This window comes from Zygosaccharomyces rouxii (assembly GCF_000026365.1).
Source record: "Zygosaccharomyces rouxii strain CBS732 chromosome G complete sequence".
Classification (NCBI taxonomy): Eukaryota; Fungi; Ascomycota; class Saccharomycetes; order Saccharomycetales; family Saccharomycetaceae; genus Zygosaccharomyces; species Zygosaccharomyces rouxii.
In genome coordinates, this window is record NC_012996.1 from 352,588 (window position 1) to 371,322 (window position 18,735).

Here is an 18,735-nt window from a genome sequence, read left to right on the forward strand (position 1 = left end):
ATCATAGTGATCAAAAGTATTAAAGAACTTCAGGACATATTTTAATCACCTCTTTTTTCATCTCAAACACTCTTGATCAATTATACTGTTTCCATACTCCTTGATTTACTAAACCTCTTTAAACCTTTTCCCGGTTTTTATTCCTTTTTTTTTATCTCAACCATCTAGACACTGTAGATAAGGGATAATAATGAATTCGCAAACTGTTGGTATACTTGGTGGTGGCCAATTGGGTCGTATGGTTGTTGAAGCTGCTAATAGATTAAACATCAAGACTATTATATTAGATGCACCAAATTCCCCAGCTAAGCAAATTAATGCGTTAAATGAACATGTAGATGGTTCATTCTCAAATCCAGCTGATATTGAAAAATTAGCTGAAAAATGTGATGTCTTGACAGTTGAAATTGAACATGTCGATGTGCCCACTTTGAAGAAACTACAATCAAAACATCCTAACCTAAAAATTTATCCATCTCCAGAAACCATTGGTTTAATTCAAGATAAGTATGTCCAAAAAAACCATTTAGTGGCCAATAATATTGCAGTAGCAGAATCTATACCCATTGAATCCACAACTAGTGAAGGTTTAGCTCTAGCTGGTAGACAATTGGGATACCCCTACATGTTAAAATCAAGAACAATGGCTTACGATGGTAGAGGAAATTTTGTAGTTAAGAGCGAGGAATCAATTCCAAAAGCCCTTGAGTTTTTGAAAGATAGACCATTATATGCCGAAAAATGGGCTCCATTTACTAAAGAATTGGCTGTTATGATTGTGCGTTCCATTGATGGTCGTGTGTTTTCATACCCAACCGTAGAGACAATTCATAAGGATAACATCTGTTTCCTATGTTATGCACCAGCAAGAGTTCCCGATTCCGTTCAATTAAAGGCCAAACTATTAGCAGAAAATGCAGTTAGAGCTTTTCCCGGTTGTGGTATCTTTGGTGTTGAAATGTTCTATTTAGAAACAGGGGAATTGCTCATCAACGAAATTGCACCAAGACCTCATAATTCTGGTCACTATACGATTGATGCCTGTATTACTTCACAATTTGAAGCACACCTAAGAGCTATCCTAGACTTACCAATGCCCAAGGATTTCTCCTCTCTTTCTACATCTTGCACCAACGCCATTATGCTCAACGTGCTTGGAGAAGATGTAAAGAATCAAGAATTACAGACTTGCGAAAGAGCGTTAGAGACCCCAGGTGCCTCTGTGTACCTGTACGGTAAGGAATCAAGACCTAAGCGCAAATTAGGTCACATTAATGTGGTTACTTCATCCATGGAGGAGTGTGAAAGACGTCTTTCATTCATTACTGGCGAGACTTCTGAGCCAGTTAAGATCACTGTAGCTCAAAAGATAGATTCGGAATCCAATGGGAAACCTGTTGTCGGCATTATTATGGGTTCCGATTCAGACCTACCAGTAATGTCCAAGGCATGTGCTATTCTTGAAGAATTTGAGGTCCCATTCGAAGTGACAATCGTTTCTGCTCACAGAACCCCTCAAAGAATGAACAAATATGCATCAGAAGCCTCTTCTCGTGGTCTAAAGGCCATCATTGCAGGTGCAGGTGGTGCTGCCCATCTACCTGGTATGGTTGCCGCTATGACTCCTCTACCAGTTATCGGTGTACCAGTGAAAGGCTCCTCCCTAGATGGTGTCGATTCCCTACATTCCATTGTACAAATGCCTAGAGGGGTGCCTGTAGCTACAGTGGCAATCAACAATAGCACCAACGCAGCCCTGCTGGCAGTCAGGTTCATCGGTGCTTTCGAACCAAAGTACCATAAGAAAATGCAACAGTACCTGTTAAAACAAGAGGTAGAAGTGCTAGAAAAGGCTAAAAAATTGGAAAATTCTGGTTACAAGAATTACATGGGCCTTGAGTAAATAATTCAGTAGAAAATATGTATTATTCATTTTCTGTGTCTTTTATATTGATTTTTTTTTTCTGTCATCTCTTGAGTAACTGATTTTTCGGTTCATTTCATCTCATCTCAGCTTTTAATTGACAAAATTCAGCTCAAAGTAAACGGTTTGACTAGTTATAACACTTTGCAAGCACTGTAAGACTATAGAATCATGGCCAAAAGACTCAGTGGATTACAAAAAGAAGTTTTGCATTTATACAGAGCCAGTGTGAGAGTAGCCCATACTAAACCTAAACAGAATCAACCGCATTTCATCAATTATATAAGGGAGGAGTTTGGTAAGCACAAAGACCTACCAAAAAGAGACTTTACCACTATTGAGCATCTTCTGAGGGTGGGGAACAAAAGAATCAATCTTTACTCTTCTCCTGAATTGAAGGATATCAATTAGACTAGTAATAATAACAATAATGATAATATTAATAATGGTGATGATGACGAAAAATGATAATCGATTAATTTGAAAAAGTAATGTCTTCTATATAAAGATCTTTATTTCTTTTTGTTACGCTATAGGCATTTCATTTGAATCTGATCGATTCAAGCGACCAAATAGGGTTTTTGTATATAATAATATTGATAATCAAACAAATAAAAGTAATGTCGTTTAAAAATTCTTAATCGAATATGTCCTTGTAATTCCCAAGCAAAAATCCAACAATGTAATTCCTTTCCTTCATGTCCAAGATATCTTTATCACCGTTGTAATCCCTAATTAACCCTGGTGCGAAAACCAATGATAAATTGTAGAGGTTCATCAAATTCCATTCACTGTAGCTAGTGATTTTGCTAATGTGCCTACTCAAGTACCGAAGTAAATCGTAGTGTTCCCTGGGTAAATTCTTCAAAATTTTTGTCACAGATTCTAACGCATTCAAATACAGTGGGTTTTTATCGGTATTACCGCCACTCTTTAGTGGAAGAGTATTTAAAAGTCTGTGTTCCCTTACAAGTTTTATCAATGGTTCATAAATTTGGAAGGTGAGTACTGGGTTAGGCAGTTTTCTCAAATACCTTTTCAAAACACTGGCAACAGCATGAATGTCTTCACTCATCAATTTCAATACTTCAGGCGAAGGTTTCGCATAACAATCTGCAAATGCCTTTTCAATATCTTCTATTAACAGCTGAGAACCAGATTTCCGATATATCCCTTCAGCCTTCATGTAATTTTCATTACTTTCAATGTGACTCACACAGACTGTGACAATCATGGGGATATCGTTCTGTTCGTAAGCACATCTTGAAACTAAATTAGATCCATAAAGCATAGATCCATCACTCCTTGATGGGCTTGTACGAGAACTACTTTCAGAATTGGAATTCGTTATAGGGAACAATTTCATGTCACTAAACTCGTGAGGGTTTTGTAAAACTGGGTTCGAAATCTCTAATTTACTGTTATTGTTACTACCACCATTGTGAATAGAAGCAGCTCCAGTGGAACTGTTAGCAGCAGGTTGTGAGCTGTAATTTTGATGTTGAGGAGTATGCGTAGGCGTTGCTGCCTGTTTCCCGCCGCCCGAAAATATCTTCCAAAATCTAGGTTTGGAAGCAGGTCTTGCTATACTTGCGGTATCTGCCTGTCTTGGGGGAGAGATATCATCAATGCTAATATCTTGTTTGTTTCCTGAGAGACCAGAGTTGGTTAATGAAGGTGTTTGTAAATGTTGTTGAGATTGTTGGCGGTGTTGTTGCTGTGGTACTGTAGAGTTAGACTGCTGAGAATGATTTTGTGGTTGTTCCCGCTGTGGTTGTTCCCGCTGTGGTTGTTCCCGCTGTGGTTGTTCTCGTTGTGTCTGTTCCCGTTGTGTTTGTTCTCGCTGTGATTGTTCCCGCTGTGGATGATGAGGTTCTCGCTGCTCCCGCTGCTGTTGATGTTGTAACTGACCAAGTGATTCCAAGATATACCTTTCCTTTTCACTTTTGAGACCTTCAATGTCTCTAGTGAGCCCCTCTTTAGTGGTTTTCAAATGATCAACGTCAGAGGTAAGATGACGTTTCTTTGATTCCAACTCTCTTAATTCTAATTTCACTCTTCTTAAAGACAGTTCAGCTTCAGCCAATTCCTTTTTGAGAAAATGCTCATTCTCGGAACTTTCACTATTATTTGTTATATCAGCTTCTTGTGAAGCACTAGAATCTTCTTCCTTGACAACTTCATTAGCGGCTTGCCAACTGAAATTCCTATGATGTGATTTAGCTGACGAATTCGTTAACTTACCGAAAACAGGATTGTTCTCTAAAGGTGGTGTTCTGTACATTGAAACGTTTGTTGCTGTACTGCTGGAGACACTGGCATGGCTCCGAGCCCTACGATGGTCTGGAAGTTCGGCTCCGCTAGTTGATCTATTATGATTTATATTTGGTGATACGGATCCAGAATGAACATTACTGTCACTTTTACCTTTAGGAGTGGTACGATGCATGGAAGGTGATCTCGGAATACTAGCCTTTTCATTGGTAACCCCCCAACCCGTGTGAGTATCACTTTCAGCTTTGGTAGTTGCATCAGAAATGCTATAGTTCGATGGTGAAGATGGGAATGCAGAGAAACCTAGCTTCTCTCTGTTGTGAGAAGGTGGAGATGAAGGGATAGGTTTTGGATCCAATATGCCAGTTGTTCTTGATTTCAAATTGTGAACCAAGTGTTTAGATTTCATGGACAGTGATCTACCTAGTTTACTGCCACCACCTTTAGATTTCTCTTCAGCAATTAAGAAATTTGGGGCTAAATTATTACCACCAGTAGAGGATCCTTGTAAAGTACTAGCAGTACTTGCTGATGATGGATTTCCTGGTGTTGAAATACTTGAAATTGAACTTGGTGGTTGTCTTGGTGAATGTGCATGTTTAATCGAAGAGCTTGAAGATGATGGCTTAGGAGAGTATCTGGGTGAAGACTTTACTGTAGGTGTATGTCTAGAAACACTAGTTTTAGGCTGTGGTGATGTTAGTTTATTCTCTGGTGGGGATTTTTTCTCTGGCGTAGATTTGATCTCTGGGATGGCTTTGGTTTCGGACCAAGAAGATTGTGGTGCTTTAATCTTACTTGGTGGAGATGCAGGAACATCATCCAATCCCAATGTTAGGGTATCTTCATCCTTTTTCTGCGAGGGCAAATTCAGTGCTAAACCTTTATTTTCTAGTGGTTTCTTTTCTTCTTCTTCAGTGAGTTCACTAATATCATCATTTGAAAGATCCGGTATCAATTGAAATTGCTTTCGCTGTTTAACTTGTCCTAATCCCTCTTCCATATCTTGATCGTCGTCATCATCATCATCATCATCATCGTCTTCGTGGTCGTCATCATCATCATCGTTGACTACCATGCCATGTCTAAATCGAACTGGAGATTTAGCCAAATGTTCCGAAGAATCTTGATTTCTCAAAGGAGTCTTACTCAAGCCCCCTATACTGTTACGCAATCCAAATGCATCTGGTTCCTCTAAAGTTGAGTTCAGAATATCATCAATGGATACCTGTCTATGATGACGATTCTTACCCTTCGTAGCAGGAGCAGCAACACCATCTTGTTGATTTTCCTTCGCAGCTTCAACCTTCTCTCTTTCCGAACCCAAGGATTCCTGGGTGCTTGCTCTTGAATCCCGCGTTTCTATTGGGTTGCTATCTTCATTTGGATCACCCGAGACCTTTGAATCGATATCATCTAGGTATTGTGAAATGACACTCTCACTATTGGATTTCATCGATCGTTGTGGTAAATCGTACTGGGGTCTCCTGGGGCTCTTTACAGGTATACTCGGTGGTGTGCTCAACTCTGGTGGTAGTTCAGGTAAATCTTTCCTTAATCGTCTTTTCCTTTCTTCGTAACACTTTCTTTTGGCTAATAGTTTCTCATGACAAGATATACAGAATAAACCTTTCCTCGTCTTTGCATATCTCAAATCCCTAATCTTACTACTACATTTACAACACTTGAAACATTCCGAACAATAAGCTTCATTCGATGATGATAATATAATTGCTAAATCATCGATCTTCTTACCACAAGATCGACATGCATCTGAGCAGTCGAAACATATCAGGGTGCCTGTGCCTAGCACAAGGAAATCGCTATCACAGCTTAAAGGTTTTTCACAACGATAACATGAAAAGCAGTGTGTATGCCAGCGATCATCACCTAGTTCATAAGCGTGCCCAGATGTAATTTCATCTTGACACCTAACACAATTTGGAAATTGGTTACCATTGGCTGTTGTAAACTCTGTAAGGGACGTACCTAAATCCATTTTACTGGTAAAAGGATGAAAAAAAAAAGGTCTTGAATGAAACCAGACGTGCAGGAAAAGATGCAACTATCTAAAATTAATTTTGATCCCCTGCTAGATCTTATCCATAAGGATTCTTAAAAGTTTTTTGTAATATGTCTTCATTCTGAAACATTTTTCCTCTGTGACGAAACGAGATTCCAAGATCAACGCCTATTTTAAGCTTCACCAGCTAACTTTAAAAATTCTTGAATGTAGGAACTTAAATTGAAGCTAAATCCCAACAAAGTATTCAAATTGGTGAATTCGTCTCACGTCGTCATCTTGAGCTTTCAAATCCTACTTTTGGTGTTAAAATCGCTGGTATACGCGTAGAGGAAGACACAGGCTCTTGAAACAACCAGTATTATACTATAACACTATACTGAATACCGTATACTTACAAACTACATAAGTTATCCGAGTAACACATACAAATTAATAAAAATTAGAAGAAAAAAAAAAAAAAAGGAAAAAAAAGCACACAAATACGGCAACATACGATCTCAGTTCTCGTTACTCGTTTCCACCTCAATTCCAGCCTCCTTTAGCTTTTGTCTCAAGGATTCAATTTCTTTATAGGCTCTACCTAATTCGTCTTGTAACCTTTCATTGGCAGTCGACAGTCTTGATTGGTTTTGTTCACTCAGTAATTTCTGTAGAGTCCATTTGTCAATATTTGCACTTTCAGTTTCTTTCAATTTTTGGATATATTCAGCTGCTCTCGCCAGTACTGTCGCCTTACTAGACTCTTTAACAGGTAGCAATTCGCTTAACTTATTAATTGCAGTATTGATATTTTCACGCCGACGTCTTTCCACTTCCTTGTGAGAATCCTTACGCTGTTTCCTCCATTCATCTGAGCCCGTAGCTGCTGGAGCACGTCTTGCACGCCTTGCAAACATCTTCTTCTCATCATCGTCGACATCGTCATCAGCGCCGGCTGCATCTTCCAAGTCTACATCTGCAGACCCACTACCACTACGTGCAGAGGTGTTACCACCAAGACCACTCTTGATAGATCCACTACTACGTCTGTGTGATTGCTTACCGCGATTTTCATCATCATCGTCCTCAGGAACGTGGTCTGGATCCTTTATTTGGTCATCGACATCCTCCTCCTCTTCCTCATCTTCCTCTTCGTCTTCACCACCTTCGTTGTCACCAGCTCCACCTTCAGCACCGGTATGCGCATGCACACCAGCACTTCCGTGATTCTCTGCACCTTCATCGTCATCGTCATCGTCACCGGCACCACCTGACTTGCCCTCATCACCAGGATGTTGAATCAAATCACCATAGGCTGCATGCGCAACAGCAGCAGCTGTAGCTGCTGTCTCGTACTGTTGTGAGCCACTCTGTGCTTCACCTTCGTTCAAAAGCGCAGCATCAATGTTATCGTCCTGTTTTTGTCTCTTGATAGACTCGTCGTCCTCTTCACCGTGTTCCCTCTTTGACATACTAAGCAGTTGCTTGTTATCCTTATTGTATCTTTTGGTTGTGTGTTTGAAACGTGAAAACCACGTGGAGTAATCCTTGTTGCCTTTTTATACTAAAAAATTTGACAAATGATCAAATGGGGGTTCAAATTTTTGTTGTGTTCACAAGGTTCATGTGCTTTGATGGCTTTTCACTTCTTAGTAAGAAACACTAACCCATCACCCTTTCAACAAATGATGTTTGCGATTCCCATTAGGTTAATAACTACGGCGACACGAACGACGTAAATGGAAATAAAAAAAAAAAAAAAAAAAAGGCACTCGTCGCGATGGGCATGTGCCAGCATCAACAGTCGTAGCCTGTAAGGTATATCGTCAGCACGTCCCGTGAGATTAGCGTGATGACATGGCTCTTGCAGACGACGAAGGTGCTATGCTTGCAGGCACTTCCAGGTGGTTGTGTTGTAGACGACGCTTCTTGGGTCGAGAGGTAGCTTGGCTGCGTAGTGAGACTGATGAATTCTGATGGGCCATTGAGGTGCTCTGTTGAATGCTGTGGTTACTGCTTGACACGGAAATATCGCTCATCTTTCTTGTAATTTGAGCAATGTTATTATGGGCTGAGGGAGCGGTTGGTGATTCCGCGATGTCTACCATAGATCTTGGCTTTGTAGGTTCTTCAGCCGAGGGGCCACTTGTGTTTATAGAACCGGCAGTACCATTCGTACTTATCTGAGAAGCGGGTGCTCTTAGCTCAGGTGCGTTCAATGTAGGTTCTTCCTCTGGATCCACGCAGGTTTCGATGGATTGGAACCATGGGTCGTTGAATAGGTCTTCCATTGTGTAACGAGTTGATGCCTTAGGGTCAGCCAACCTCCAGGCTACTCTAGCAGCATCTGAACTGTTAAAATTGCGTGCTAAAAGGTATTCGGCACCTGGACCTGGTCTATGACAGCCCTTGTCTCTAAAATGGGAATTTTGGTAATGGACGTACTGTTCGTATGCGGTCGCATAGTCTCTGTATCTCGAATCCACATTACAGGATTCGAAAAATGGCAGGACATTGTTCACTAGTGACATTAAAATGATACCCAGAGCGTATGAATCCATAAGCAGTGGGTCAAAAGGTTTTTGAGCAGATTGGGGGAAATTTTTCTTCGAATCATAGACCATTACCTCTGGAGGTGCATATGGTGAGGAACCGATCATACCTTCGCAGGTCTTGACGGGGCTGTTGGGATCCTGGGGATCAGTATGATACCAATCAGAAATACCAAAATCTGTCAATTTACAAACACCATCGTGAGTCAGTAGGACGTTTTCAGGTTTCAAATCTCTGTGAGCAATACCTTGCTCGTGACAAAACTTGACACCATTGGCAATTTGTTTGAAGATACAATATTTTTCTGATAATGGCACAGTACGCCATCCGCTTCTTTCCATTAATTGAAATAAATCTTTGGCACAAATCTCAATGACAAATCCCCAACCGCGAGTTGTGTATGTCGTCGTAGGAACTTTAACCAAACAGTATGTGTTGGCAACGTGAACACTATGTGAAAGATGCTTACCGATCACGAATTCTTTGGAACAGCGTTTGTAAAATTTCTCAGGGGTTTCATCATAAATCATGTTTAATTTCTTGAGTGCATATAGATTCCTGGGATGATGAGAGCTACGAATCTTACGCACCTCACTAGACCCACCTGATCCTAACGCTTGATTATCACTATCGAAAGTAAAATTATCCGTTAAGGCAACGCTAATTTGCTTCATATCCTCAGGTAAAAAGCCATTTGGGTCTGAAATCGGTAGTGGTAGAACTCTGACATGGGCATCACCATCATGCATGTAAAAACTCAAATCGTTGTTCCCATGTCCGCCATTCATAGATCCACCATTTCTTGGATTGTTTAGCCCGTAGGGGTTATAAACCATCTTCTCATGACTCAGGACTGGATGCGAAGCTTGACGAGCAGGATGTTTCTTGTCACTTGAGTGGGTATTCCTACGTGCAGGCACCCCTGAACGTTGTGGATCTTGATGTGCAGCAAAGGGATTATGATTATGAGCCATTATGTTTTGTAAAGATGCTGAGGAGTTCGCAGGTTTCAGATTATGAGGTGCATTAGGCACTGGTGTCCCTTTCTTAGAGGCAAATGATGCTGATCTATTACGACCATTTTTGTCTGGTGAATCCGCTCTTGATGAACCCCCACTTGCATGATTCTTACCTTCAGCGTGTTCTTTCAACTTTTTACCTAACGCTCTAAATGGGTTCATAGATTCAGCTTTTTGCGGCATATTGGCTCTATGGTGTGCTATATCGTAAAAGGTGTAATATACTGAGTAGGTATAGTTAGAATCGTTGTAGATTATGAGTTAATAGTTATGATTTATCGCTCTAAACCACCCCACCGCTAAGTTATCCAAAGACCCTGTGAAAACAGTTGAAAATTTGCCAAAAAATGAAGCAGACACTACCAATGACAATGATAATACTTCCCAACGATTAGAGATGATTAAAAGGCCTATTACGTACCCTGTCTACTGGCAAATGTTGAAACTTTTAAGTTTTAGTTATAAGTGCAAACGAATTCCTAATGCGTCGAATACAAATTTTTTGAATAAACTACAAGAACATGTGCAAGACTAGTATTACAAGTTATAGAAACCACCTCGTGGGTTTTTTAGGCCTCTTTCTTGATCCTGGCTTATGGCCTTTTAGTTAAATTTGACAACTATGTTAACTATTATTCTGGTCATGCTAAGCTGGTTCTTGTACCGGTTTCCACGGAACCCTCGCCGTTGGGCATCTGCCCATCACGGTTGTCTTGGAAACGGTCATAGATGGACCGTAATTTGTATAACTCGTGCGTGGAAATGCTTGATTTAGTCTCTTTAGCGGCATCCAGGAGGTCTTTCAAGGATATCTTTGGTTTAGGTAATTTTTGATCTGTGGTCCCTTTACCATACTGTAAGTCACTATTCTGCTTCGAGGTGAATAACCGTACATTCTGTAACAAAGAGGACGGATCCCCGCCATTTATCACCGAATGAACTATATCTTGAGTTGAATCTTTGTCCTGATTTTGATCAGCTTCTTGTGATTTTTCATGCTCATCTAACTCTCTGTGTACTGCTTTCAAATATGCGCTGTAACATAAACCTTGTAAATCTGCACCTGTATGTCCCTCTGTTTGTTGTGCAACTGGATACAAATCTGTTCCCTGTAAGATATCCATCTTGGAAGTTATAGCCCTTAAAATATCATGACGATCTACTAAACTGGGTATATTGCACAACACACTTTTGTCGATTCTACCAGGTCTAAGTAGTGCAGGGTCGATCAGGTCCGGCCTGCTCGTTGCCGCTAACACATAGACACCATCGAGACCTTCTACACCATCCATTTGGGTTAAAAGTTGATTAACGATTCGGTCAGTAACACCAGTAGAATCATGGCCTCTTTTGGGGGCAATGGAGTCAAATTCATCAAAGAATAAAATACAAGGTTTAACACTTTGGGCTCTTTCAAACAATTCACGCACATTTTGCTCACTGGCGCCAATGTATTTATCTAAGATTTCTGGACCTTTGACAGTAATAAAGTTAAGACCACATTGTTGAGCCACTGCGCTTGCCAACAGAGTCTTACCACAGCCTGGGTATCCATATAATAGAACACCTGAACGTAGTTGTAGGGGACAGTTGGCAAAAATGGGCGCATACTTAACCGGCCACTCCAATGTTTCCAAAAGCAATCGCTTTGGTGCTTTCAGAGCTCCAATATCGTCCCATTTTACGCCTGTACTCTTTGTCAATTTAACGCCTTGTAATGAAGACGGAGTAAAACTCTTTAAGGTCTCTTGAAATAACTTTTTGTCAAGCAATCCCTCAGAATTTTGATGACTTTGAAGAATTGTCAGATTGTAAAACATCTTTTCCACTAATAACTCAAGATCTAGAGGTGAATATCCCTCTGTCTCCAATGCTATATCACGAAATTGTAAGTCGTCAGCTAACTCCGTATGAGTCTTTTTGATAAAAAATTGAATCATATTAGTTCTACCATCAGTATCTAGCGCCTTGATCTTGAAGGTTTCACTAACAAAATGTTTATCGAAAAAGCTTCCATTCAATTCATGCTTATTCTTATCACAAATAACTACACGAACAGCCTCAGAATTCTTTCTTGAAATCATTTGGATGCCATGAATTAGAGTCATTGCCAGTTTAGTAGATGTGGGGCCACCTCTTTGCAATTGTGCCTGTTGTTGGGGATCCTCTGATTTCATGTTGGGGAACAACGTGCTAGCATTATCCAACAATAGTACGGAAGGGCCGTGCCAATAGCAGAGAGAACAACAGTCCTGTAAAAACTGTTTCATACGAGTCAAATTCGATGATTCCATTAGAGAATCACAATCCACATATTTCACATATTTCCCATGTTTTAGTATAAGTTCCTTAGCTAATTGTTGCAATAACGTAGTCTTACCCATACCACTTCCACCTTCTAACATTGCACAACTGGAGGGAGTTACTGGCAATGTCAAAAAATTGGACAATTGCTTGATGAGATCGGTGGTTACAAGGCTATCTAACTCCATAGATTTCTTGACAAAAGTACTTCCTTCTAATTTATAATTTAATTCATTGAGGGGTAATTTTACTTCTTCCAATGGCAAGTATTGCCAATTATCACCAATTGGATTCTCATTAAAATCTGTTATTATGGGATGCTTACCACTATTTTCTACAAGCAATTCAATGGTTACATTTTCCTTTGCAAAAATCATTTTATGAGTTAGGACAGTTGTCTGTAATTTGCCCATTAGATCAAGGATGGTCTGTGAGGGTCCCTTTTGCAAATTGGAAGAATGTAGCACTCGACGTTTATCCCTTTTAGCGGCTTCTTCTTCACTTACTAGAGATTTCACCAATACTTTCACAGAATTTGAAGAATCATTTGCGAAATTCTGACCAAGACAAAATTCTATCTTCAGTTTGATCCCATTTTCAGGAGCAGTACAGAGACAATCCCATACCAGTGGCGAAAGCATTATGTGACCAGACGGTACCGTACCGTCTATTGCCACTGTACATGCAATATCACTTGCATATTTGCCAGATGCTTTCTTAAGCGCCTGAAGATGCTTCATGTCAAGAGAATTGTAAAGAATAGAGACTAATGCGTATTCAGATTCTAACTCACCAGGATGAACCCTTGCTTGTAAGCCTTGTAATTCCGTACTATCAGTAGTGATAATGGTTCTCCTCAATCTAGCTACGGTATCCATTGGTTTGTTCAATTCTCTGGCTTTAACATTTTCCACTGGATGTCTAGCTCTGTTCTCTCTCGGAGCTATAACAATCAAAGAACCAGTATTGATTCTTGCTGACTTTAGAGTTTCTGGAAATATTCTGTTAATTCTGAACTTCGATACCACATTATCTATATAACATATCAACACTTCCCCTACAGTGACTATCCTCGTCTGGTGTAAAATTTCATCTTGGAAAAACATTGAATTACTCTCGATAATTTCCCAATCGTCACTACTCTCTGGCTCTACATGGACCTCAGTAGCAGTCTGACTAGCTCCATATTTACAAATAGTCAAATCCACTAGAGAACCCATCACTAATCCAAATTCTCTGGCCAAAATAGGATTTATATCAATGGTAGATTGCCCATTAGCATATCCCTGTGATTCGTATCCATCCCATCCAGTGTGTAGGATTTCTTTACTTTCTCTAACGATACTGATACCAAACTCTTGTATGGAAATACCTGTAGATTCTAATGTTTGTACTATGGAACTGGGCAATCGAACGAAATTTCCCTTGATATCATTGGCAGATACGACCCTTATACCGGAGAAATGAAGTTCACCAGCTTTAGATGCGGTCATTAGGGATGTATTTCCTCTGACACGCTTGATTCAATTTCAGTTCACTGGATTCCGTTATCTCAAGCTTCGGGTTAAGTGCTTAAGAGTTTACTGAAAACTTCAAGATACATATATATATACATATGCGGGTGTGGATGATCGAAAGCTGAAGTGCTGCCCATTGTAACATTATTGGTCATGGCCATTAAATTTATATTATGCTTCAACAAGCAAGGTATTGTTAGGTTGGTAAGATGGTTTGAGCTTTCCGCTAGTGAAGCTCAAAGAACACAAGACGTAATGGTTCAGATATATCGACTGATATCCTCGAGAGACCATAAGCACCAGAGTAATTTCGTTGAATTCTCAGATTCTACCAAACTAGTCTACAAGAGGTATGCGGGACTCTTTTTCGTGATGGGGGTAGGACTTCAAGATGAAGAACCCATATATCTTTCACACATCCATCTATTCGTTGAAGTCCTGGATGCATTTTTCGGTAATGTCTGTGAATTGGATATTGTATTCAATTTCTATAAGGCATATATGGTGATGGATGAGATGTTTATAGGTGGTGAAATTCAAGAGATATCCAAGGATATGCTTCTTGAACGTTTAAGTACAATGGATAGATTGGAGTAGATTAAATTAGATTAGAAAAATGCAAAATCCGTGGGGGGTTCGTTTTGTAATTTACGATTGACTATTTCCCAAATGGTTATAGATACTTGATCAATGGATTGGTTAGTCACATTAATCATTTGGAGACGATTGCTGTCTGTCCCTTGTGAGTAATTCTCCAAACGCTCAAGTACACGATAGAATTGATCTCTAACCTTTTCTTGAAATGCTAAACTTTCATATCTTTCTTGGCCAAATCCTTCTCTGGAAGCAGTATCAAGTGAATCTCTGTTGGATAGGAAGAACAACAGGTCAGGTTTGATCAATCCTTTATCAGGTTGAATGCACCAGTCAAAATCCATTCCATCTATACCCTTGGCCAGTGAATATGCAATTCCTGAATACACATAACGATCCATAATAACATGTTTTCCACTGAGTAAAGTGTTTTGCAAGCTTTGAGACAGTTCCCAACGGTTTGCAGAGAACAAAAGATGAATTGATTGATCTGGAAGTTGGAAACTCTCATCTGTTAAGTATCTGTTAATCAATTGGCCAATGGGGGTTGTCCTATCGGGAAATTTAACCAGCTCTGCATTAGGCTTCAATTTGTCTAGTAAAATTGAAGCCTGAGTAGATTTACCAGTACGATCCAAACCTTCTACCAGTATCAAAAGACCTCTTGCCATCTTGTATCACCACCCTCTGTGTAGTGAGTGATGACTGGATTGTTAACCGGTAGTGATGAGCGAGCTGTAAAAATAACGAATTTGCGAGCTCTTGTACCCAGAAGAGCCACCCAATGGTTAGAAAAGATAACTAATCAGTACATCATACCTTACCAGAACGTAGACCTTCAATACACGGAGTAGTACCCATTATACCAGCGGTTAATAGATCCTCGTGCCTATTTCCATATTTTTGTACCACCTTTTCTTCACTGCCTCTCAACAGTTGAATACCTCTCGGTGGCCAAGTTGGTTTAAGGCGCCAGACTGTAATGTGAAAAGTTATCTGGATATCGGGTGTTCGAATCACCCCCGGGAGATTTATTTTTTTCTAAATTTTTTTCATCTATAAAATAAACACGATTCACCACTAAACGGCATACCATGGTTATACCATGTTCCTTAATTTATCCTTACAATTGTCCTATTTATTTGTAGTCATCAATTCATTACGGTTTACTACCCTCGTGTCATATTTTTATATATAGTATAATACAGTCACAATAATTCACATCATATCAATATCACAATCGATTCGCGGTACTTCGCCATCGTCATCATCACATTGTCTTTCCAATTCTTCTTCTGGGGTCAGATCGTAAAGACTGCATTGAACATCTTGTATAGATTCATATCCGCGAACCATATATTCCTCCACCTCCCAGTATGGTGAACATCCCTTATTCTCAACCTCACACGATGATTCCCTTGGCGGTGTCAGCGGTTCTCTTTTGATCTTCTTGTTATAACGTACAACGCATTCTTCTTGGCTTCTATCTTCAAAATCCGCAGTTCTTTTAGAGCCCATGAAATTGTAATTGGGGAAATTCTCACACAGACAGTCAGCCATCGAAGTACCAATTGGAGGAATATAGACAACTGGTATAACTAAAAAAAAATTGTGCCTAGTGGGATAATGTACATATGATCATAGTTCAATGCATATAACTATACAAATATATATATATATACATATATATATATGCAGTGAAAGATTCTTCTTGATTTCCTCACGAGATGTCCTCGTACTTGATGATATGGAACTCATCGGATTTCCAGAAGAAATCTTCTTCACCAACTTCTTGAAATGCAGAATCTATTTGAAGGAAAGGGATTCAAACAAAGAGAAGGGCTCTCAAGGTTTTAGGAATCTTTATAGTGGTATTGACCTGTTGTTTTGCCTGATTGCCTCTCTTCCGCTGTTTTTCTGTGAATTTTTCCCGATTTTCCCACCCAAACCAGATCTTTTACAAGTGATAAAGCTTATTATTGAATAGAACCTAGACATGGAAAGGCTTAATACATTAGGCTCAAGCTTACCACCTGAACAGCCACCTACAAATCAAGTTATCGAGTCCTTAAGTAGCGAACTTTCCCAGGAGTTCAAGCTAGCCGCCAATGCAGTGACGAAACTTTATAGAGTCGCTAACGAGCGTAATTCACTGTTAAAGCATCAAGGTTACTTGCAGTGCTTAGAAGATATATTATCAATAATGGGACAAAATCCATCGGCATCCACCGATGTGATTCATCTGTGGTGTTTAAAACAGAAAAATGAGATGCTTTCGCATGGTAGTGGAATTTCACCTGATAGTTCAGCTACTACAAATTCAAATAAATTTGATTTCAATTTTGATAACCCAAATGTGTCAAATATCAATAATACAGATGTTAGTGTGCCGAAATTCAGATTGTCGAATCCTCCACCGAGTGTTGAACACACGACCACGAATCATAAACCGAAAAAGACAAGATGGATTAAAAGGCAACCTACATGGGCTAAAGAAGATAAAATATTAAGAGATGATGAAAGTATTGGAGATGATCAGCGATCACCACACCGTAAATCGGATTCGGACAAAGTTCAAGAACACCATATTTATCACCCGCATCACCACCATCATCATTACTACAATGACAATAATGACAGGACCAAAATGGGGACAGAACCAGAAACGGATTTGGGGCCAAAGAAGAAGCAAAGGTTGGACAAGACTGATTCCATCGGGGATTGACCCAAAAAAGTATAGAATTTCTCTTTCTCCCGTGTTTTTCACGTGTTGTGGAAACAAGATGTTTTTCTTTTCGTCATATTGTTCTTTCTTTCCGTTTTTGCTAATGTTTGGATTTTATTTAAAGGAGCAAAACTAAAACAGAAAAGGTATTACCGTTATTGGAAAGCTATGTGTTTACAATTGAGGTATCGGTGCATGAAGGATTTCCTGAAGAAGTTACACTGCCGTAGGCCACACGGCCTTAACGGGCGTGGCATGCCACTTTTCTCTCCCTTTGAGTAAGTTAAAGCAAGATTATAGTTGACAATAGCGATGAGTAGAAGCAAAAGGCTAGAATAAGACAGAGGGAGCAAGAAAAAAAGAATGAAGAGTAGAAAAAGTGAGTATATGGTGCCCCAATGGTTTGATATGATACTTAGGAAAAATTTTCAAGGACAGATTTCACCAATTGATTAAAATTCAAGACCATTCCAGCGAAAGTCAACTGTTAATATTCCCAAACAAAATTTCTGTCGTTATTGCAAGAACAAAAGTCAAAAATATAATTAGTTATTCATAGCTGAGATGGGTTTATTGTCAATTTCGAATTGGATCCTTAGATTTTCAACAATACTTTTCTTTGCAGGAAATGTTTTGCTGTTAATCCTCATCATCATATCGGGGGGTTCTAACAATTATCCTATTTCAAGATTTTACTGGGTTGAGGGTGATACTAGTGGTATTCCTCATGCTCCTAATGTTACCAGATGGACCTATTGGGGTGCTTGTTCAAGAAGCGACGGACATACCCACTGTGGTGGAACTTTAGGTCCTGCATATCCAATTTCCCCTGTGGACAATTTTGGTACAAAGACTAATGTCCCAAGTAAGTTTATTTCTAGGCGTAGTTCATTGTACTATTTGACCAGATTATCCTTTAGTTTCTTCTGGATTGCTCTTTCATTTATCAGCACCAGTTTCCTAATATATGCTGGATCGTGGTTCTCTCATGGTGTTTCCTACGTGACCTGGGTCTTAACCTTTGTTGGATGTATTTTCAACATTTTAGCGGTTATCTTCCAGACTGCTGCCTCTGTTATGGCAAGAGATGCATTCACTGACGCTCACAGACACGGTAAATTAGGTGCTCCATTGTTCGGTATGGCATGGGCAAGTGTGTTTTTGTGTTTGATCGAAATAGCTTCGGTAGTCGTTACTCACTTTTTGGGTAGAAGACCAGATGGTACCATTCCACAAGATCAAGAAAATTATGATTACGAAAGGGCTCAATTGCCAAACGTTAAAGGTCCATCTCGTAGAACAACACACCCCTTTAGATCTTTCTTTTCTAGGCCACAAAACGATAGTGGTAATGAATACCATGAAGATGTTAACGATGAAGAAAAATTGAGACATCCTGATACATCCTCTGTTGAACAACCTGAGGTACATAGTAATGTGGCTAACGGAGAGCATGCTCACGGTGATGATTTAAATTTCTCCAATGTGAAGAGACATCAAGACGCTGATAGCTTACAGTCTGTTTGATGGGATTACATTTTGATAATACCACTTTTTTTTTCTCTCAATTTTCCCTCCTACTATTTATTAGTATTCCACCTTTCAGTTCTTTTCCAAAATAATTGTTTTTATTAACACTAATATTACTTTGTTATCACTCATTACTAGTTGTTTAGTTCCCATCAGGACTCGTGAGCAATATTATATCATGCTGCTATAATCTACTAGAATTGTATAGCTGTATATTCATCACTGCAAAAAAGCAAAATCCTCATATCTAATACATTCCCGATTAGTCCCAGGTACTCGTAGATCAGATT

At 39.5% G+C, this 18,735-nt stretch overlaps 11 protein-coding genes and 1 non-coding gene across 12 annotated transcripts; 6 read left to right on the top strand and 6 right to left on the bottom strand.

Annotated features, from left to right (window-relative positions):
* Positions 1–190: 190 nt before the first annotated feature.
* Positions 191–1,903, top strand: ADE2 (phosphoribosylaminoimidazole carboxylase ADE2; the record flags this gene model as incomplete). Its single annotated transcript, XM_002498144.1, has 1 exon — positions 191–1,903. The coding sequence occupies one exon, from the start codon at positions 191–193 to the stop codon at positions 1,901–1,903; it is 1,713 nt and encodes a 570-aa protein (XP_002498189.1).
* A 192-nt stretch (positions 1,904–2,095) lies between these two features.
* Positions 2,096–2,335, top strand: SDH6 (Sdh6p; the record flags this gene model as incomplete). The annotated part of the gene is made up of 1 exon (XM_002498145.1): positions 2,096–2,335. The coding sequence occupies one exon, from the start codon at positions 2,096–2,098 to the stop codon at positions 2,333–2,335; it is 240 nt and encodes a 79-aa protein (XP_002498190.1).
* Positions 2,336–2,561: 226 nt separating this feature from the next.
* On the bottom strand, positions 2,562–6,197 carry RGA1 (GTPase-activating protein RGA1; the record flags this gene model as incomplete). The annotated part of the gene is made up of 1 exon (XM_002498146.1): positions 2,562–6,197. The coding sequence occupies one exon, from the start codon at positions 6,195–6,197 to the stop codon at positions 2,562–2,564; it is 3,636 nt and encodes a 1,211-aa protein (XP_002498191.1).
* A 524-nt stretch (positions 6,198–6,721) lies between these two features.
* On the bottom strand, positions 6,722–7,675 carry CBF1 (Cbf1p; the record flags this gene model as incomplete). Its single annotated transcript, XM_002498147.1, has 1 exon — positions 6,722–7,675. The coding sequence occupies one exon, from the start codon at positions 7,673–7,675 to the stop codon at positions 6,722–6,724; it is 954 nt and encodes a 317-aa protein (XP_002498192.1).
* Positions 7,676–8,047: 372 nt separating this feature from the next.
* Positions 8,048–9,958, bottom strand: PTK2 (protein kinase PTK2; the record flags this gene model as incomplete). Its single annotated transcript, XM_002498148.1, has 1 exon — positions 8,048–9,958. The coding sequence occupies one exon, from the start codon at positions 9,956–9,958 to the stop codon at positions 8,048–8,050; it is 1,911 nt and encodes a 636-aa protein (XP_002498193.1).
* A 458-nt stretch (positions 9,959–10,416) lies between these two features.
* PEX1 (AAA family ATPase peroxin 1) lies at positions 10,417–13,572 on the bottom strand (the record flags this gene model as incomplete). Its single annotated transcript, XM_002498149.1, has 1 exon — positions 10,417–13,572. The coding sequence occupies one exon, from the start codon at positions 13,570–13,572 to the stop codon at positions 10,417–10,419; it is 3,156 nt and encodes a 1,051-aa protein (XP_002498194.1).
* A 177-nt stretch (positions 13,573–13,749) lies between these two features.
* APS2 (Aps2p) lies at positions 13,750–14,193 on the top strand (the record flags this gene model as incomplete). Its single annotated transcript, XM_002498150.1, has 1 exon — positions 13,750–14,193. One exon carries the CDS (start codon positions 13,750–13,752, stop codon positions 14,191–14,193), a length of 444 nt encoding a protein of 147 aa, XP_002498195.1.
* Positions 14,194–14,204: 11 nt separating this feature from the next.
* On the bottom strand, positions 14,205–14,861 carry CDC8 (bifunctional thymidylate/uridylate kinase; the record flags this gene model as incomplete). The annotated part of the gene is made up of 1 exon (XM_002498151.1): positions 14,205–14,861. One exon carries the CDS (start codon positions 14,859–14,861, stop codon positions 14,205–14,207), a length of 657 nt encoding a protein of 218 aa, XP_002498196.1.
* A 273-nt stretch (positions 14,862–15,134) lies between these two features.
* ZYRO0G04576r lies at positions 15,135–15,220 on the top strand. The gene is given in 2 exon segments: positions 15,135–15,173; positions 15,185–15,220. It is a non-coding gene; the product is annotated as a tRNA-Tyr (tRNA).
* A 188-nt stretch (positions 15,221–15,408) lies between these two features.
* ZYRO0G04598g (uncharacterized protein) lies at positions 15,409–15,750 on the bottom strand (the record flags this gene model as incomplete). Its single annotated transcript, XM_002498152.1, has 1 exon — positions 15,409–15,750. One exon carries the CDS (start codon positions 15,748–15,750, stop codon positions 15,409–15,411), a length of 342 nt encoding a protein of 113 aa, XP_002498197.1.
* A 436-nt stretch (positions 15,751–16,186) lies between these two features.
* ZYRO0G04620g (uncharacterized protein) lies at positions 16,187–16,915 on the top strand (the record flags this gene model as incomplete). The annotated part of the gene is made up of 1 exon (XM_002498153.1): positions 16,187–16,915. One exon carries the CDS (start codon positions 16,187–16,189, stop codon positions 16,913–16,915), a length of 729 nt encoding a protein of 242 aa, XP_002498198.1.
* Positions 16,916–17,479: 564 nt separating this feature from the next.
* SUR7 (Sur7p) lies at positions 17,480–18,442 on the top strand (the record flags this gene model as incomplete). Its single annotated transcript, XM_002498154.1, has 1 exon — positions 17,480–18,442. The coding sequence occupies one exon, from the start codon at positions 17,480–17,482 to the stop codon at positions 18,440–18,442; it is 963 nt and encodes a 320-aa protein (XP_002498199.1).
* Between the last annotated feature and the right edge of the window lie 293 nt (positions 18,443–18,735).